The sequence below is a fragment of the Acanthisitta chloris genome, unplaced genomic scaffold, assembly GCF_000695815.1.
Source record: "Acanthisitta chloris isolate BGI_N310 unplaced genomic scaffold, ASM69581v1 scaffold24890, whole genome shotgun sequence".
Taxonomy (NCBI): domain Eukaryota; kingdom Metazoa; phylum Chordata; class Aves; order Passeriformes; family Acanthisittidae; genus Acanthisitta; species Acanthisitta chloris.
In genome coordinates, this window is record NW_008653672.1 from 3,931 (window position 1) to 20,453 (window position 16,523).

The window sequence follows — 16,523 nt, forward strand, 5'->3', positions numbered from 1 at the left end:
TGCTGCCTGTCAGAGTCAGCACAGTGCTTAGTCACCCAGAGTCAGGTTGTGCAGCCCTGGTCCTGCTGAGAACATTCCCAGCAATTCCCAAAGCTCTCTGAAAAACCTCAATTCGCTGAGAGATGAAACCACACCAGGGCTAAACATGTAAGGGCAGAACTAGTTGAAATCAATTAAAAGAAACCCATCGAAAATGCAGAAATAATGTGCTTAGAAGCTCAGGAACTAAAGCTTCAAAACAGACTAAAATATGACTAATTTAAGCAATAATTTAACCTGGGTTAAGTTTGGCTCATGTGTAATTTGACCATCAACCAGAGCTGCTGGTTAGCTCCATCACTGAGCTTTTTCCTTTCAAGACCATTTAGAGGTTGAAGGAAATAATTCCACTTGCACTAAAGCTTTAACAAATAGCCACAAGGTCAAAACAATCAGTGGTATTTTAAACTGTAGGAATTTTAATACCTTTTTTTTTTTAGGCTAGATTGATAACTCCTTGACTGCAAAAGGAGGGAGGCAGACTGTGCCCAGTTTTCAGGTGCTAGAATTTAGGGATGAAGAGTTCTGGGATAATTTTGAAGGGTTATTTTAGCACCTCCATGGGTGGGGGAATGCCCTGTCCATGTTTGGGGTGTCCTCAGCTCTGAAATTCTAGTTCCAAACCAAAAAAAAAAAAAAGCAAACAAAAAACTTCACTGTGTTTCTGCAGAAGGATTTCTCAAGGGTATCAGGAAATGGATACAAAAAGCCACCCCCAAAAAAAAAACCTGAAAAAAGCAACCAAAATACCAAAAAAACAAAAATCATCAAACCTGTGTATATATCTATGTATATACATGACTATCTCTCTCTAGAGGGCACTTTGCAGGAACACTGTGCTGTACTGATCTCGAAATCTCTGCCTGCCTGTGTCTCTTACACCTTTTGCATCGCTGTTCTCTTTGTTTTAGGGGAAAAAAAAAATTAGATTACACCTTGTCAAATTAAAGCAACAAAAAAACCTAAAACACTCCAAGTCTGCGTTTTAAAATTACAGAGCTGCTCGGAAAAAAAAAAAAAACCAAACAATTGGATTCTGATGCTTTTCTGGTCAATCCTGTAAAAAAAAAAAAAAAAGAAAAAAAAATACAACAGAAAACAAAAAGAATTACCAAAGCCCAGAGATGTTCAGCCAGCCTGTCACTCAACTGATGTGGGGTTTTTTAAAGTCAAAAAATACTAATTATTGGGAAGGTAATGGATTTCCTCCAGCCCAAATCCAAGCCTTGGTCTCATTCTTGATTCATCTCCCTATTTATTTATGGATATTTTCCATTTACCATGAAGGAAAGGAGGAAGGAGATGGGCACGAGGAGGGAAGTATCTCGTCCTGCGGAGGGACGGAGGTCGGAAATCCAGAGCCGAACGGCGTCGGAGTGGGAGAGGGAGAAGGCAGAGGCGGCTGCAGGGGCAGGGCCAAACACCACTTTTTTGGGAGGGGAGGACAGGTGTAATCTAAGCTTCACTAATAACCTAGAGGCTGCACATTATTTTGGCACCCTTTTCCCTCCCCCCTCCTCATTTTGGAGCAAGACGGAATGACTCCTGTCTCCCCAAAATGGCCAATAATGTCCGCCTTCTCACCTCATTGGGAGCAGCAGCTTGCTGAGTGTCAAAATGTTTAATACCATTTGGTTTTGTTTGGTGCTTTCAACCAGTCACTTCACTTTCTTTCGTTTCCTTACGGTTTGCCTTTTTTGTTGTTTTTTTTCTTTTTTTTTTTTCTCTCTCCAAGTTCAATTGATTTCTTACTTTTAAGGTCGAAGAATCTGTTTCTCTTCTTTGAGTTTGGTTGAAATGTGAATCGGGGTTTGAAGTGATGGGTTCCTATCTAGGATGTTCTTTGCCCCAACTCGTTCCTCTTCCCAAGATTTTTTTTTTGCCTCTCCTTGAAGGAATCTGGAAGGGGCTTTAAAAAAAGTGCAATTTGGGAGTTTTTCTCAGCACAAACTGGTTGGTTGGTCCTCAGATTTCTCTCACTAGCAGCGTCCTGGGAACGTATTTTAAGGATGAATTCTGGTGTTGCAAAAGTCAACCCTGGATCTCCCAGTGTTTCTTCCGACCAGGTCTGTAAATCTGTCCCTTGCAAAAAAAAAAAAAACACCTCTCACCTTGTGGACCTCAGCTGTCTTTTTAAACTGAGTGGTGGTTGGTGGGGAACCTTAGTGATGCTGATTGGGACCCAAAAAAATGCCACTCACAGAACACAAACTGGGTTTAACCTCAGCCTCCATGAGCAGCAACAAAACCAATTGGGCTTTCCAGGGGTGTGAAAAGTTATGGATCTGTTGTGTTTCTAATGAAAGTTGAGCCAAGCACAACTTGGGGTGCAGATTTGCAGCGTGAAATGCTTCTCTAACAGAGAATTAAACAGACACATAACTAACTGCACTGATGAAATCTTGGCCTCAGAAATGGCTTCTTTGCCTCGAAATAGCTTCACTTGCATCCCAAACATCCTCAAATCTGGTTCTAGCCATAACAAGCTGTATCCTTGTTTGAAAAAAAGCTCCTGAGAGTTTTTTGCCCGTGGAAAATGTCTGTCTGTGTGTGCCTGCTCGTGTGTGTCTGTTGCACGGCGTGTACGCATGCGAGGTTGGCTTCGTGAAACAGGTCTGACAGAGCTGGCCTGGACTCCAAACATCCCTGAAACTCAGGGAAGGTGCTGCCTGTTCCACAAACTGGGAAAAGTATTAGAGAAGGGTCTATAAAGCAGAGCCCTGACTGCCCCATCCCAACGTTTCCTTTCCAGAGAGGGCAGTTTTCCGCTCGGATCTTTGAATGTGTTGGTTAGTGAAATGGAAGGAATCTCTTCCCTTCATTTGTTTCATGTCAAATTGCCCTCGTTCAGCTGCTGTGTGTGACACCCAGCTGGACCCAGTGCTGAAATTGGTCATGTTTCCATCTCTAGCTTCACTTTCAGCTTCCTTCCCACCACTGTTCTCCTCCTCCTGGGCCTCGACCTAAATGCTGACCCAGAGATTCTCAGCCTGACAAATTCCATGTCACCAGCCCAACCCGAGTGGTGTAGCAATTAAAATAAACAGCAGTGATGGCTCTGGGTGGCCAGAGATGAACCCTCTAACTCTTGTGGTTGTCCCAGCCCTGAGCCATCCCAGGGATGTATCCAGGGACTCTCGGAGGTCTCCAGCAGATCATTGGAGTTGTTTTCCCATCCCAGACCGGTGTGTGGATGTTGGTATATTTGTGCACACACAGGAATGCGTAGCTTTTTTTAAACCAGGATGCACCACGACTGAAGTGCTGCTGCCTGTTTTGGGCTCCCAGCAGCCTGCCCTAAACCCCAATCCAAATTCTCCCTTCTTGTGGGATGTGTGATGCCATGGCCTGGCAGCCAGAGGTGTTGGCTGCTTCCCATCCAAGCGTGGCATCAAACCAGCCCCGAAGCAACGCTGTCTGTGCCCTCACAGGGCTGAGCTGCACCCCTGGGTGCCCTGGGGAGGAGGAGAGGGATGCTCTGCAGATTTTTAGGAGCATGTTCTGAGCTTGTGTTTTGTGAGTGGATCTCTCTTCCCTGCCCAAAACCACAGCCAGCAGCAGTCTGTTCCCTTCAGACTCCGATTCTCAGCACTCCACCCTACATCCAATGATGCTTTTCAGTTATTAAACTCTGGTTCGTTCTTCCTTTTTGGTTTTTTTTTTTTCATTTCTTTTCCTTGTTTTCGTTTCGTTGGTTGTTTCGGTGGGTTTTTTTTTTCCTTTCTCTTTTTTTTTTCTTTTTATTTCTTTGCGATTAGCTTCGGTTTGAATTAATTGTCTTGTTCTGTTCCCATGACAACTCAGTGTTTGCATCCCACCTGCCGTTGTTGTTTGTTGCTGTTGATGCTGTTTGCTGACCGGATCTTGTCCGGATATGTCTCCCCATTCCTCCTCACCTTTCCCACCTTACCTCCCCTTTCCAGAAGGTTACATCCCAGCCCCTCCTCCAAAGAGTCATCCCCACCCCAGATCTGTCTGCATGTTGACCCCACTTGTTTCTTTCCAAGTTCTCTCCATCTTGTCTCAGACTGTGACAGGTGTGGTCTTCACCTGGCTCCATTTTCTGAAGTGTGGCACCTCTGGAAGCAGTGGGAAGAAGGATGGAGTAGGAAAACAGGGATGTATCCTCATGGCTAGGGCTGAAAGTCCTCTATAGTGACAGAAGGGAGGAAGGAGCATGTTGCCTGATCCTTTGAGCCAGTGCTGGTGCCTGAGGAGGTACAACCAACCATCTTCCCTCCCTACACCTTTCTCCAGGTAGAAAGTGATCTTCTGGTGTTAGTGGCCATGTGAGTTTGCAGTCTCTCCCTCCACATTCCAGTGCTTTCCCCAGCTGAGGGCATGCCACACATTTTCCCTGCAAATCCATGCATGCAGGAATTCTCCCTTGCCATCTCTGAGCTCCTAATGCCACAGATCTGGAAGTCTTCCTTGCCTCCCAGCACTGGTTCCTGGCTACTGGTACCTGCAGAAAAGATTCTGACAGCTCCTTGGGGAGAGCAGACCTTGCTGTGAAGACATCCCTTGTCACCTTGCGGGACAATGCAGGGACTGTAGTTGGATTTTGTTTCCCAAAGTCCAGCTAAGTGGCAAACAGCAGTTGTCTCTCCTGGCAGTGCCTTCCCATTGGAAAAGATCCATAAAGCTGAGCAGCAGCCAGGGAAGTAAATGGGCTGGAAAACTAGAAAACCCCAAGACACCAATTCCAGGGGACATCTGAAGGCACTGGGGCTTGGGAGGAGCAATGGCAGGTTCAGCTCTGTGTCCTTTGCTTTGCTTTGCATGAGGCCACTGAGTTTTAGAGAGGTTTTTCAGAGGTTACCTGGGAACAGGCAGCAGGGACAAGTAGTTTGCAGGCCCCCAGCACTCCAAACTCTCCTGCCCCCTTGCCCACCCTGCCTGAGGGAGTTCCTGCATGGCTTCCTTGAAGCTGGAGGAATCCTGCACTCCTGGTCCCCTCCGGCTGCTGCTGGTCCTGCATCTCCCCAAGGTCTGTATCCTTTGGTCTTTGCTTGTGGGATGGAACCCTCCCCTCAGCCCCTTCCCCAGGGCCTCTCTGATCCACACACCTTCTCCTTTGTCCATTCTGCTGCTTTCCCTGCTGAGGAAGAGCATCCAACACAACCTCCCAGCCAGCCCAGGTAGTTCAGAAAATGGAGCCAAGGAAACCACAGCCTCCCCTTTGCGTCCATGTTCTTCCTGTGTAAGGTCTGGAAGCTGCATCCACCTCTCTGCTAAGGAGATGCACAGAACATGTCACTGTTTTCTCAACGTTAAAAGTTTCATTACCTTGTTTTTCTTATTAATTCTATTCTATTTATTATTCCGCCAGGGCTGAGATGTGACAATGTGAGCCACCACATTGGGTCACATCAGCTAGAAAAAGTATGCAGCATTAAAGTGGGTTTCCCCCTCCCCTCCCTCTCTCTCTCTTTCTCTCTCTCTTCTTTCTCCCTTCCCCTCTTGTTCTCCTTCTCCTGGTCTTCCTTCCTTTCTCTGTCGCTCACTTTCTATCCTGTATCCATGTGGGCATTTGCTAGCCGCCCAGAAATTATATTTCTCTGCATTTTCCTCTCTCTTTCTCTCTCTTTCTCTCTCTCTTTTTTACCTATTTTGCATGATGTTTGTGACTCTGAGAGCTGCATCTATCGATGGAACCGTGTCAGATCTTAAAGAGGCTTCGTTAGGGTTTCTATACCCGAAAACCACAAAAATTTCATTAGAGTTTCTCATCTTTTCCACACTCTCTCTCGCTCCAGGGGGACTGTGTTCCCCTGGACGCTTCTCACACGCAGACACCAACCAAATTCTGTCCTGCCCCAGGGATTCCCTCTCCTCCCTTACTTAGCATTTTGCCTTTTACTTCTCAAGTGGCGTGTCTGGAATTTGGGGATGTGATACTTCTCTCTTTGTTGAATTCTTTGGGTCCAACAAGGCAAGATGTGATGAGAAGTTTTCCATCTCCATCCCAACCTTCTCCTCACTCCCACCCCACCTCTGCAGGTGGGAGAGGGTCCCTCTCTGGAGACAGAGTGGGGCACCTGGACCATGCTGTGGTGGTGGATGGAGTGTTTCCTTTGGGAGAAGGTGAACTGGGAGTCAGATCCCACTGGGAAGGGGAGGAGCAGGTTCCCAGGGCACGGAGTGGGGAGCTGGGGGCCCCAGTGGCTGTGGAGGAGATGTTTGGGCTCTCGCCATTCCAGCTCTTGCCAGTAAAGATGAGAAATTGCTAATAAATTTTTGTGTATTTATCTGTGCTGTGATGGGTCTAATCTTGATCAATGGAACCCTGTTGCTATGAAATATCGCTTTTATGTCTATATTCTATATCTTGTTTGTGAAGTAAACATTTCTTTAAAGTTTGATTTCTTTGGTTTTCGGGTTTTTTTGAGTTGTTCATTTCTTCGTTTGTTTTCTTTTGTTTCCCCTTAGTTTTGTTTTTGAATGAAGGAAGAAAATAAACGATGACAAACCCCATCTATATTTAAATTATCTTTTGCTCTTTTTTCTTTTTTCTCCCTTCTTTTTTCTTTCCTTTTTTTTTTTTTCCCCCCTCCTTTGCTTTTTCCTTTTTTTTTTTTCCTTTTTTTTTTTTTTTTTTGGACGTTTTATTTTGCTTTTCTCCTTTTGTTTTTTTGTTACCTCTGTACGTCTCGTCCACAGTTCGCCGTGTGGCCCCTCGCTTCTCCATCTTACCTGTCAGCCATGAAATCATGCCCGGGGGCAACGTCAACATCACCTGCGTGGCCGTGGGTTCGCCCATGCCATACGTCAAGTGGATGCAGGGAGCAGAGGACCTCACCCCTGAGGATGATATGCCTGTGGGCAGGAATGTCCTGGAGCTCACAGATGTCAAGGATTCTGCCAACTACACGTGTGTGGCCATGTCCAGTCTGGGAGTCATAGAAGCTGTTGCCCAGATCACGGTGAAATGTAAGGGAGTGTGAGCACGACGGCGGGAGCGAGCGCAGGGTGCTGCTTGCACGTGTTTGGGAGTGGGCACAGGTGGTGGGTGCATGGTTGTGGCAGAGCACACCTGGGCACGTGTCGTGTTCAAGCACGGGAGCACTTGGGGGATGTGTTGTGCCTGTTAACCTGCACCAGAGCATCACTGGGGATGTCTCCGTGGCACTGGTGCTACTGGTTTGTGCCCATGTCTGCATGGGGAGAGCCTGGGACTGTCTGTCCTGCATGGGAGGAGTGTGGGGACACAGTTCTGCATGTACAGGGTGCTCCTGCATGAGTGGATGTGTGCATGGACAGGGACGCAGTTGGGTATGTTCAGGGTGGTCATACAGGAATGGATGTGTGCATGGAGAGGGACACAGTTGGGCATGGAGAGGGATACAGTTGTGCATGTTCAAGGTGCTGCTCCTGCACGAGTGGATGTGTGCATGGAAAGGGACACAGTTCTGCATGTTCAAGGTGCTCCTACAGGAATGGATGTGTGCATGGAGAGGGACACAGTTGTGCATGGAAAGGGACACAGTTCTGCACGTTCAAGGTGCTGCTCTTGCACGAGTGGATGTGTGCATGGAAAGGGACACAGTTCTGCACATTCAAGGTTCTCCTGCATGAGTGGATGTGTGCATCTGGCTCTATGGGCATGGGGGTAAATCCATGTTGTTACCAGCCTGTGTATCTGTGAAGGTCTGTGAGCATGAGGAGGGAGACACACGTGTGCACCGTGAGTGCCACGAGTTGGGATCTGTGCATGCACCTTCAGGCATCCCACACAGCAGGAAAGCCAGAGTGAAGGGGAAGCTGGTGGCTTGAGACCTTCCCTCGCTTTAGGACACCTGAGCTGTTTGTTATGAAGAAAAGTGGGACTCAAATCCCTGCATGTTTGTGTCTGCCCTGGCGTATGAGGTTGGCTGGGCACTTTGCAAGGAGCCTTGGATGGCTTGGAGCCTGCATGCCATCCTGTTCCAAGGTTAGAGATTCAGCCAAGGCCCTGAGGATCTCTGGCATGTGAACCCTTGCAGTAGAGCTTAGTTCCAGCATCTTAGTGGCCGTTGTTGCCTCAGCAAGAGGGGGAATAACCCCAGCCTCCAGCTAGCAATTCCCAAGAGGAGCACGGGTGCCATCTTCCATCTATTCTGTCCTCAGCAGGGGAGTATTAAACCCAAGTGGGAAGCTCCTGAGGTTGGGTGAGTGTAGAGCTCTGTGTGAGCTGCTGTCTGCTCCGAGTGCTGGCGTGGCCCACGAGGGATCTGGGAGAGAAGGGTGGGAAAGGATGTGGTGGGTGGGGGAGAGGAGGAGAAACGCTTTGGAGAAGGGGAGGGATAAAGAAAAGCAATCCTGTTGTATCAGTGATCTGAATGAGGAAGGTTTGACAGGAGGAATGAGTAGAGACTAGTGATTCTTGACATAACACTCATCCAGAGCTTCTGCACAGGGACTGGGCTCTCGTGCCAGCAGAAGGATGCCTGGGGCTAGACTCAGGTCCTCTTTATTTTCCTGAGTATTTCCTCCCTTCTCCTTTTTTCTCTGTCTTATCCTCTCAATTTTAAAAGCTGCTGTGTAGGGTAGATTGCTTCTGCCTCCAACTCTCCCATCTCCTCAGAGGGGGAATCTCGTCCTGCTGGTACCCTCTGCCTTTTGTCATTTTATTTGTATCCTGTTCCCCTTACATTCCTGCACGTGAGCATCTGCAGCTCTCCCAGGCAGAACATGACAGGAGAAGTTAGAGCTTCATCAGTGATCAGGTCTAGAGAAGACAAGCTTAAAAGCCAAGTTGGATGGGGCTCAGAGCAACCTGGGCTAGTAGAAAGTGTCCCTGCCCATGGCAAGGGGTGGAATGGGATGAGCTTTAAGGTCCTAATCCAAACCGGTCTGGGATTCTATGATAAGATGAGATTGGAAAGGATCTAAAGTGTGTAGTGAGGAAAACATGTAGAGCTTGAGAACAGGGAAAGTTTGAGAACAGGAAATACTTGAGAACAGGAGAAGCTTGAGAACAGGAAGAGCTTGAGAACAGGAGAAGCTTGAGAATGAGTAACACTTGGCTGTTGAAGGTGTCAGGCATTCAGCAGTCCCCAGAAAGCTCCAAGGGTAGTTGTCTGGCTGAGGGACAGAGGACAGAAGTATTAACACATGTTTGTGGCTCAGGAGGAAGCACTCCCTGTGTTTGTGGGGTGGTTCTGGAGGGCACAGCCAACCCATGGATGAGGGGCAGGCTGAGCAGTGCCAGCACCAGGCTGCAGGGTCAGAACATCTGAGTTTGTGCTGGGCAGGAGCTCCTGAGAAGCTGCTTTCCTCCCCTGCCATGTGAGCCGGCGGATGTGCAGCTGAAGTCTGTGCTAATGATTCCAGATGTTTAGCTGAACACTTTCCCTTTGATGGAGCAGTTTAAGGAGGATAATAGAGTGTATAACTAGGTTCATAATATTCCAGCAGCACTTTTCTCAGCTGCCTTGATTGGTGCTGTGCCTCTGGCTCCTGCAGCCCTAACCAGCCCAATTAGGCACCATTTCAGCATGTGTGGTTGGTTTTTTTTTTTAAATGCCTCTTCTTCCTGATTCTCAGCGCTCCCCAAGGCTCCTGGGACTCCAGTGGTGACAGAGACAACAGCAACAAGTATCACCATCACCTGGGACTCTGGAAATCCAGACCCTGTGTCCTACTATGTCATTGAATACAAGTCTAAAAGCCAAGATGGACCATATCAGATCAAAGAGGACATCACTACCACACGCTACAGCATTGGGGGGCTCAGCCCCAACTCCGAGTACGAGATCTGGGTCTCTGCAGTCAACAGCATTGGGCAGGGTCCTCCCAGTGAGTCAGTGGTCACTCGCACTGGGGAACAAGCTCCTGCCAGTGCCCCCCGTAACGTGCAGGGCAGGATGCTGAGCAGCACCACCATGATCATCCAGTGGGAGGAACCGGTGGAGCCCAACGGGCAGATCCGTGGGTATCGCGTCTACTACACCATGGAGCCTGACCAGCCTGTCAGCAACTGGCAGAAGCACAACGTGGATGATAGTCTGCTGACCACGGTGGGCAGCCTGCTGGAGGATGAGACCTACACAGTGAGGGTCCTGGCCTTCACCTCCGTGGGAGATGGGCCTCTTTCCGACCCCATCCAGGTGAAGACGCAGCAAGGAGGTGAGAATCTGTGTCATTTAACCTGAGGTGCACTGGGCAGCAGGAGGAGCAGGTGTTGGTTAGATTTAGGGATTTAGATTAGATGTTAGGAAGAAATTTCTCCCTAGGAGGTGGCTAAGGCACTGGGATGGGTTTCCCAGAGCAGCTGTGGTTGCTCCATCCCTGTCAGTGTTTCAGGCCAGGTTGGATGGGGCTTGGAGCAACCTGGTCTGGTGGGAGGTGTCCCTGCCCATGGTAGGGGGTGGAACGAGATGAGCTTTAAGTTTGCTCCCGACCCAAATTATTCCATGTTTCTCTGACTCTAAATGTCTTTAATAGACCTAAAGCCACTCACTGCCCAGGCAGTGGTGGCACTTAACTCTTCCTGAAGAGAACTACCTTCCCAGATATGGAGTGAGGAATGAGCCTTACATTGCCTTTTCCTACGAGGGGAGCAGGACAAAGCCCTGACTGTCACAGCAGATGTGCTGGGCTGAAAGGTGTTTTGTCATGGGCTATCACCCAACATGCTTTTGGGTGCTCTTTTTATGGCATGAGGTGCAGGTGAGGACCCTGTGTCCTCAATGATCTGCTCTTGGGCTTCTTACTGCCAGAGTCTTCCCATACTGGGGGTTATGGGAAGGGCTGTATTCTGCACTGAGAGGAAAGAGGTGTATGAACCAGTGTGACTCTTCCATCTCCAGCAACTCTGGACATGTTGGAATCCTGAAGTGGGATTTAACCCTCCACTGCTTTGGAGGCAGGACCTGCCCACGCTGCAGCTTGGCATTTTGCTGCTGACGTGCTCTTCCCACACAGGCTTTGAAGAAAACAGGGCAGGAGTCTTCTAATCAGCCAAGTTAACGTGGTTTCTTCTGTTTCTCATCTTGCCTCCTCTGCCCCATCATCTCCTTCTCCGTGCCAGTTCCTGGGCAGCCAATGAACTTCAGAGCAGAAGCCAAGACCGAGACAAGCATCGTGCTGTCGTGGAGCCCTCCACGCCAGGAGATCATAGTGAAGTACGAGCTCCTCTACAAGGAAGGAGACCACAGCAAGGAGGTGAGTGTGGAGAGGAGCAAGATTGGGGCTGAGGAACATCCTGGCCCCCCATTCCCTGAGGTGGCACAGAGAGGGGAGCAGGGCAGGTATCTCTGGGCAGGGTTTGCCTCTGCTGCTTTTTGTTTGGTTTTATTTTTCTTCTTCCCCACCTCGCCCATCTCAGGTGCTGAAGAACTTCGAGCCAACAACCTCGTTCACTGTGGAAGGCCTGAAACCCAACACTGAGTATGTCTTCCGACTGGCTGCCCGCTCGGCTCTGGGCCTGGGGGCCTTCACCCCGGAGGTCCGAGAGCGTCTCTCCTTTTCCCACCCTTCTCTGAGGGGACGACAGTCAGGGAGCCAGAGATGGTGGGCACAGGGGTACGGAGCCGGGGGGGAGGACGGTGCGGCGACGTTTCCCACCAGGGAGGTGGGTGGTGGTGGGGAACACTTCTGGGATCTGCTCCTTTCTCCCTGTGCTGATCCAGGTAGCTGAGATGTGAGTGAGGAGTGGTGCTGGGGCTTTGGAGGGTGGTGGTGGAGGACTAAGTAGCACTCTCCACTTGGGGTGGGAGCAGTGAGATGCTCGTTGATGGTGCTGAGCATGCTCAGGGAGGATGGCACCTACCACCCTACCGACCAAGCAGCAGCTGTTGGGAAGGGGGGCACAGGCAATGGAGCAGGGAGACAGTGGGGAATGGGAGGAAGAGGCCAAGGGAAGGTGATCATTCACAAGTCCAAGCAGTCCTTGTGCTCTTTTCCATGAGTGGCTCTGTAGCCATGGGGAGGAAACCCTGCTGGGCCAGCGAGCGCTGGGAATGGTCCCATTTGGGCTCCAGCAGAGCGGGAGAGAGAAGTCATGTGGAGGCTTGGGAGGGAGGATATTGATGATAGCAGGATGGAGTGTATGCAACCAAAACGTGCTGGTTTTAGTTTAATGGATTGTCTCCCTTCGCTGTTGCCCTGGGGACAATAACCCTGGATGGCAATATTTCAACCTGGGCTTTTCACAGATCTTTGCTTTTAAATGAGGTGTTTTTTCACTGCATGAGTGGCTGTGGCAGCTGTTCTTTGTGTTTTCTGTCTCCTCTCATCTCTACTAAATCACTCCGCTGCAGTTTGGAGTAGCCGGGAGCAGAACTAACTCAGAAATGGCTCTGGTCACCAGGGTGAGGAGGGAGAGTGCCTGCTCCCATCCCTCAGAGTCCCTAACAAGAGGGAGCAGCAGGCTCTCAGCTGGGCTTTTTAATTGTCACATCCTGCTGCCTCTCTCTTCCCCCTGTCTCCTTCTCTTTCTCTCCCCTGAGGAGTGGGAGGAAAGAGGAGTCTGTTTCTGCACAGACAGAATTCCTTACTGAGGCTTTCTCAGGCCTCCAGTCCATTCAAAGACTTTTGTTTTCTTCTTTCTTTCAAATGTTTTTCCCCTTTTTTTTCCTTCTTTTCTCTTTCTCCATACTCTCTCTACGTTTCATAGGAAAATCCTTTCCTGACTCTGCTGCACATCTGCTGGTTCTGATCCCAGTGTGGTACTGTCAGAGGGAGCATCACTGTGGGGTGGGGGAGATGAACTGAAAGGACCTGAAAAATGAGGGTTCAACTTACACTCTGCTTCTGTTTTCCAAGGGGTTTCTCTCCTTGAGATCCGTGGGGATGGGAGGAAAAGAGGGTCTGGGATTTGTGCTTTCTGGTTCAATAAAAAAGGCTGGAAGAGGGGGGTGGGAGCTGATGGCATTAGGGTTTAGTGGCTCTGAAAATTTGTCCCTAAAGGGTGAGGAGAAGGGGATCTGGGAAAGGGGAAGGCTTTGGGGCTTTTCTCTAACTTGGCACCTGCCCAGAACAGGACCTGGTTTCTCTCTCTGTAGCTCAGCTTTCCTAGGGAGAGTTTCATTAATTTAACACTCTTAAGAACATCAGCTGGGAGCTGTCAGTGTCCTGTAACACGGTGAAACATTTTTTCCTGGCTGGCTGTTGGAGGAACGAGTCAATTCTCCCTGGTCCAGGCGACATCCTTCGGCTCACAGACCTTCTGGCTCGGGACAGGCTTTTGTGTCTTCCCTCCGCAGCTCCTTTTCCGTTCAGCTCCTCCTTGGCCTGCTCCATGCTTCTTCTTTCTGTTCTCTTCTGCTCTCTGCTTGCCTGCCTGCATGTTCTGCAGCCTGATGAACCAGCTAGCTCCCTGCTCTCTCTGTCTGCCCCTTGCTGGGTGATGGCCCACCACGATGGCATCTTGTCTCTGGAATGACCTCCCTGGTCCTCCTGCCGCAGCCTCTCGCTGCTCTCCCCTCCCCGCACGCCCCTGCATGCTGCACCCCTCCCTGCACATCACCCTCCACCTCCCTGGCAGGGTGGCTCCTCCTGAGCATCATAACCAAAGTAAAAATCCATTAAACTAAAGGTAAAGTATCTTTTTCTTCTTGAAGTAGCTGGGTTTTAACTCTTCAAGTACCAGAGACGTAGATTGTAAAACTTAACAGGTTCTCCTGGCTGGAAGAAGTTGGGTTTGCCCTTTCTGACTAGCCATGACCTTCCCAGGGCTCCCTGGCAACTCTCCTACTCAGAAATTTCAGAGTGCAAAGCATGGGCAGCAGACAGGGGTGGCAGGGTGGGTGCTGTGAGGCTGCATGTGCAGGTGTAGAGGAACAGTGGGACTTTCTCACCCTCTGTGAGATGTTTCCCCCTCCCCAACCATTAGCTCTGCTCTCCTTCCCATCCCCCTTCCTCACAGTAACATGAAGTGAATGAAACTTAATGCAAAGTCTATGGTACCTAAAGGGTTAAAAAACATGATAATTGTACAAGGTCAGTAAGGGTCATTCTTGTGGCTTGGACAGTCAACTTTAAAGCATGTAAAAGATGCAGCTCAGGTGAGTACTGGCTGGTCTCAAGCAGATTCACAAATACAGTCCACCCTGTCCCTGCAGGCTCTCCCACACGTGCGTGGCTCTGCACACACTCCTGGATGTCCTGGAGCCCGTGGGAGGGTGGGGAGGGATCCCAAAATTCTGTCTGCCTGGTGAAAACAAGCCAGCAGACAAAACTCTCCTGGCTGGAAGCTCCTGCCCCCAGCAAAGGGGCTGGTGGCAGAGCTGAGAGAGTTTGGGCTGGGGCACTTGGCCTCCTGCAGCAGCTCCCTGGTTCTCACTGCTGTCCCCACGCACACAGGTCTCCAGGGTCATGCAGGTTGGGCTGGATTGTGAAGGAAACACAGTGCCATGAGCTCCCCAGACGCGTCTGCAGCGTGGCCAGCCCCGGGTGGCTCTTCCCATCCGGTGCTGCAGTCAATGAGAGTCGTGGGGAGAGGCTCCAGGTGGGACCTGGGTCTTCTCCCCTATCCCCCATCCCCTCCCACCCTGCCTTTTTGACCAGAGAAAGTCCAAACCATGCCCAAAGGAGGTCTCACCCCAGGGCCTCTCAGTAGGTCCCTGCTGGAGCGTAGAGGGTGAGTGAGCGAGCGTGACACGCGCAGCAGTGCAGACAGTGTCCCCAGTGCCAGCTGGAGCTGAGCTCTGCTTACTGGGGCTTTCAGAATGAGGTGCAGGATGGAAGGGTAGGTCAGGTCAGACCCTCTCTGCAGTGGGTTTCTCAGCTGTGGTGGCTTTGGCTGGACTAAGCAGGAAAAGTGGCTTTTAATACAACCAGCCCCTGATGGGGAGGTTATTAAAAAAAAAAAAAAAAAAAAGAAGTGCTTCTCAGAAGAGAACAAAGTTATGAAAAGGGAGAAGGCTGAGTCTTTCCCTCTGTTCTCTGAAAGGGATCTGAGTTGGTTCTGGGATGTGGGAGGAGCACCTCTGTTCTGGAGATGGTGCTGCATCAATCCCAGCAGATGGAGAGAGCTATAGGGGAAGGGAATCTGGTGGTAGGAATGTGCCTCCCTGCTCTCCTCGCTGACAGCTCAGCAAAAGAGAACAGATTGGGGTCCAAAACTGCCATTTCTGCAATAGCTGAGGTTCTGCTGGCAGTGGGGAGGATTTAGAGGGGTTAGGCATGGGCAGGGTGGTGTTTTAAAAGCCAGTCATGTGCAGAAACCCACCAGGAGCTTGGTCTGGCCTTGTAGCTCAGTTCCTCTTATTCTCTTGTAAGAAAGTCTTATAAGTTAGCAGTTGAAGCGTGGAAGGTAGGTAAACAGACTGGGAATGTTCTGGAAGGAGTCACTTTTTATATCAGTATTATTTTATTATTATGATTTCCTTTCTGATGGTTTTTTTTTGTTTGTTTCAAATTACTGGCTTGATTTACGTTTTGGTTTTCCAGTTTGTTCCTTTTGGTTCTGTTCATTTGACATATTCTGTGTTGTTTTGCGTGGCTAGCCATGGCCAGGCCTTGTCCTCCTTATCTGAGGAGAAGGAGTTTATCCTGCCAGGTTAAAGACAGCAATAAAGCATAAAAGCAGGTGGAAAACACCCAAAATGTCCTTCTGGGCAAGGTGCTCAGACTGTATTTGCCCTTTCTGAAAATCCACTTCCCTCTGTTTCTTGGAGGCATGTGGAAAGTGTGTGGCTCTCACTCCAGTGCAAAGTGTGACTGAATTTAGCAGAGTCCTCAAGCCACACTGGGCCTAAACATTTGTTTGTGGCTCAGGAGTGGGAGTAAGAGGTTTTAAAATAATCATTCCTCGGTCAAAGAGCTTTTTGTTGTTGATTAAAAAGCATCAGAGGAATGAGGAATGGTGGCCAGCATTGATCTGCTGCTTCTTCCAGGTGATACCTGAGGGATTTGTAAGGATGCTCCAGTTTCTAGCAGTGTCTGCAGAGAGTTAAAGGCTCTTTACTGCAGTTGGGTGAGATTGGATGTGCAGATCTGCCTTGCAGATGTCTCTCTTTGCTTCCCTGGGCTGATTGATTGTCATCAGTGATTGACACAAGCGTAATCTAATCCCTGGAAGTGTTCAGAGCCAGGCTGGACAGGGCTTGGAGCAACCTGGGCTAGTGGAAGGTGTCCCTGCCCATGGCAGGGGGATAGATCTGGATGGGCTTTTGGGGTCCTTTCCAACCCCAAAGTGAGTCTATGAATTCCTCCAAGCACCCAGGTCAGAGTTGGGGTACAGAAGTGACAGACTAGACTTTTCCAAGGTATGTCAGACCTGTGGCATCTCCACTGACAGCTCTCCTGTACCTCAGGCATGGCTGTGGCACAGCAGTGTGTGCCCTGGCACGTAGTGTCTGACAGGGCTGGTGGCAGCATCCTGTGTCCTGCCGAGCAGACACGTTCAAATGACCTGTGACAGCTCAGCCAGTGTTGGAGTGAGCAGCTCTGCATGGAGAGCTGTGCCTTACACCTTTCCCACCTCCTGTCACCCTCAGATAGGTGTCTGCTGCCACCCTGAGAAGTTGGCTGTGTAGGGCTGTGCTTCCCAAGGT

The 16,523-nt window shown here is 49.7% G+C and overlaps 1 protein-coding gene across 1 annotated transcript; it reads left to right on the forward strand.

The window, feature by feature from the left end:
- Positions 1 to 6,702: 6,702 nt before the first annotated feature.
- Positions 6,703 to 11,547, forward strand: LOC103809233 (receptor-type tyrosine-protein phosphatase S-like; the record flags this gene model as incomplete). Its single annotated transcript, XM_009082063.1, has 4 exons — positions 6,703 to 6,972; positions 9,568 to 10,149; positions 11,054 to 11,187; positions 11,351 to 11,547. Coding segments are annotated over 4 exons (1,183 nt in total), but the record flags the coding sequence as incomplete, so codon positions are not given.
- Positions 11,548 to 16,523: the final 4,976 nt, after the last annotated feature.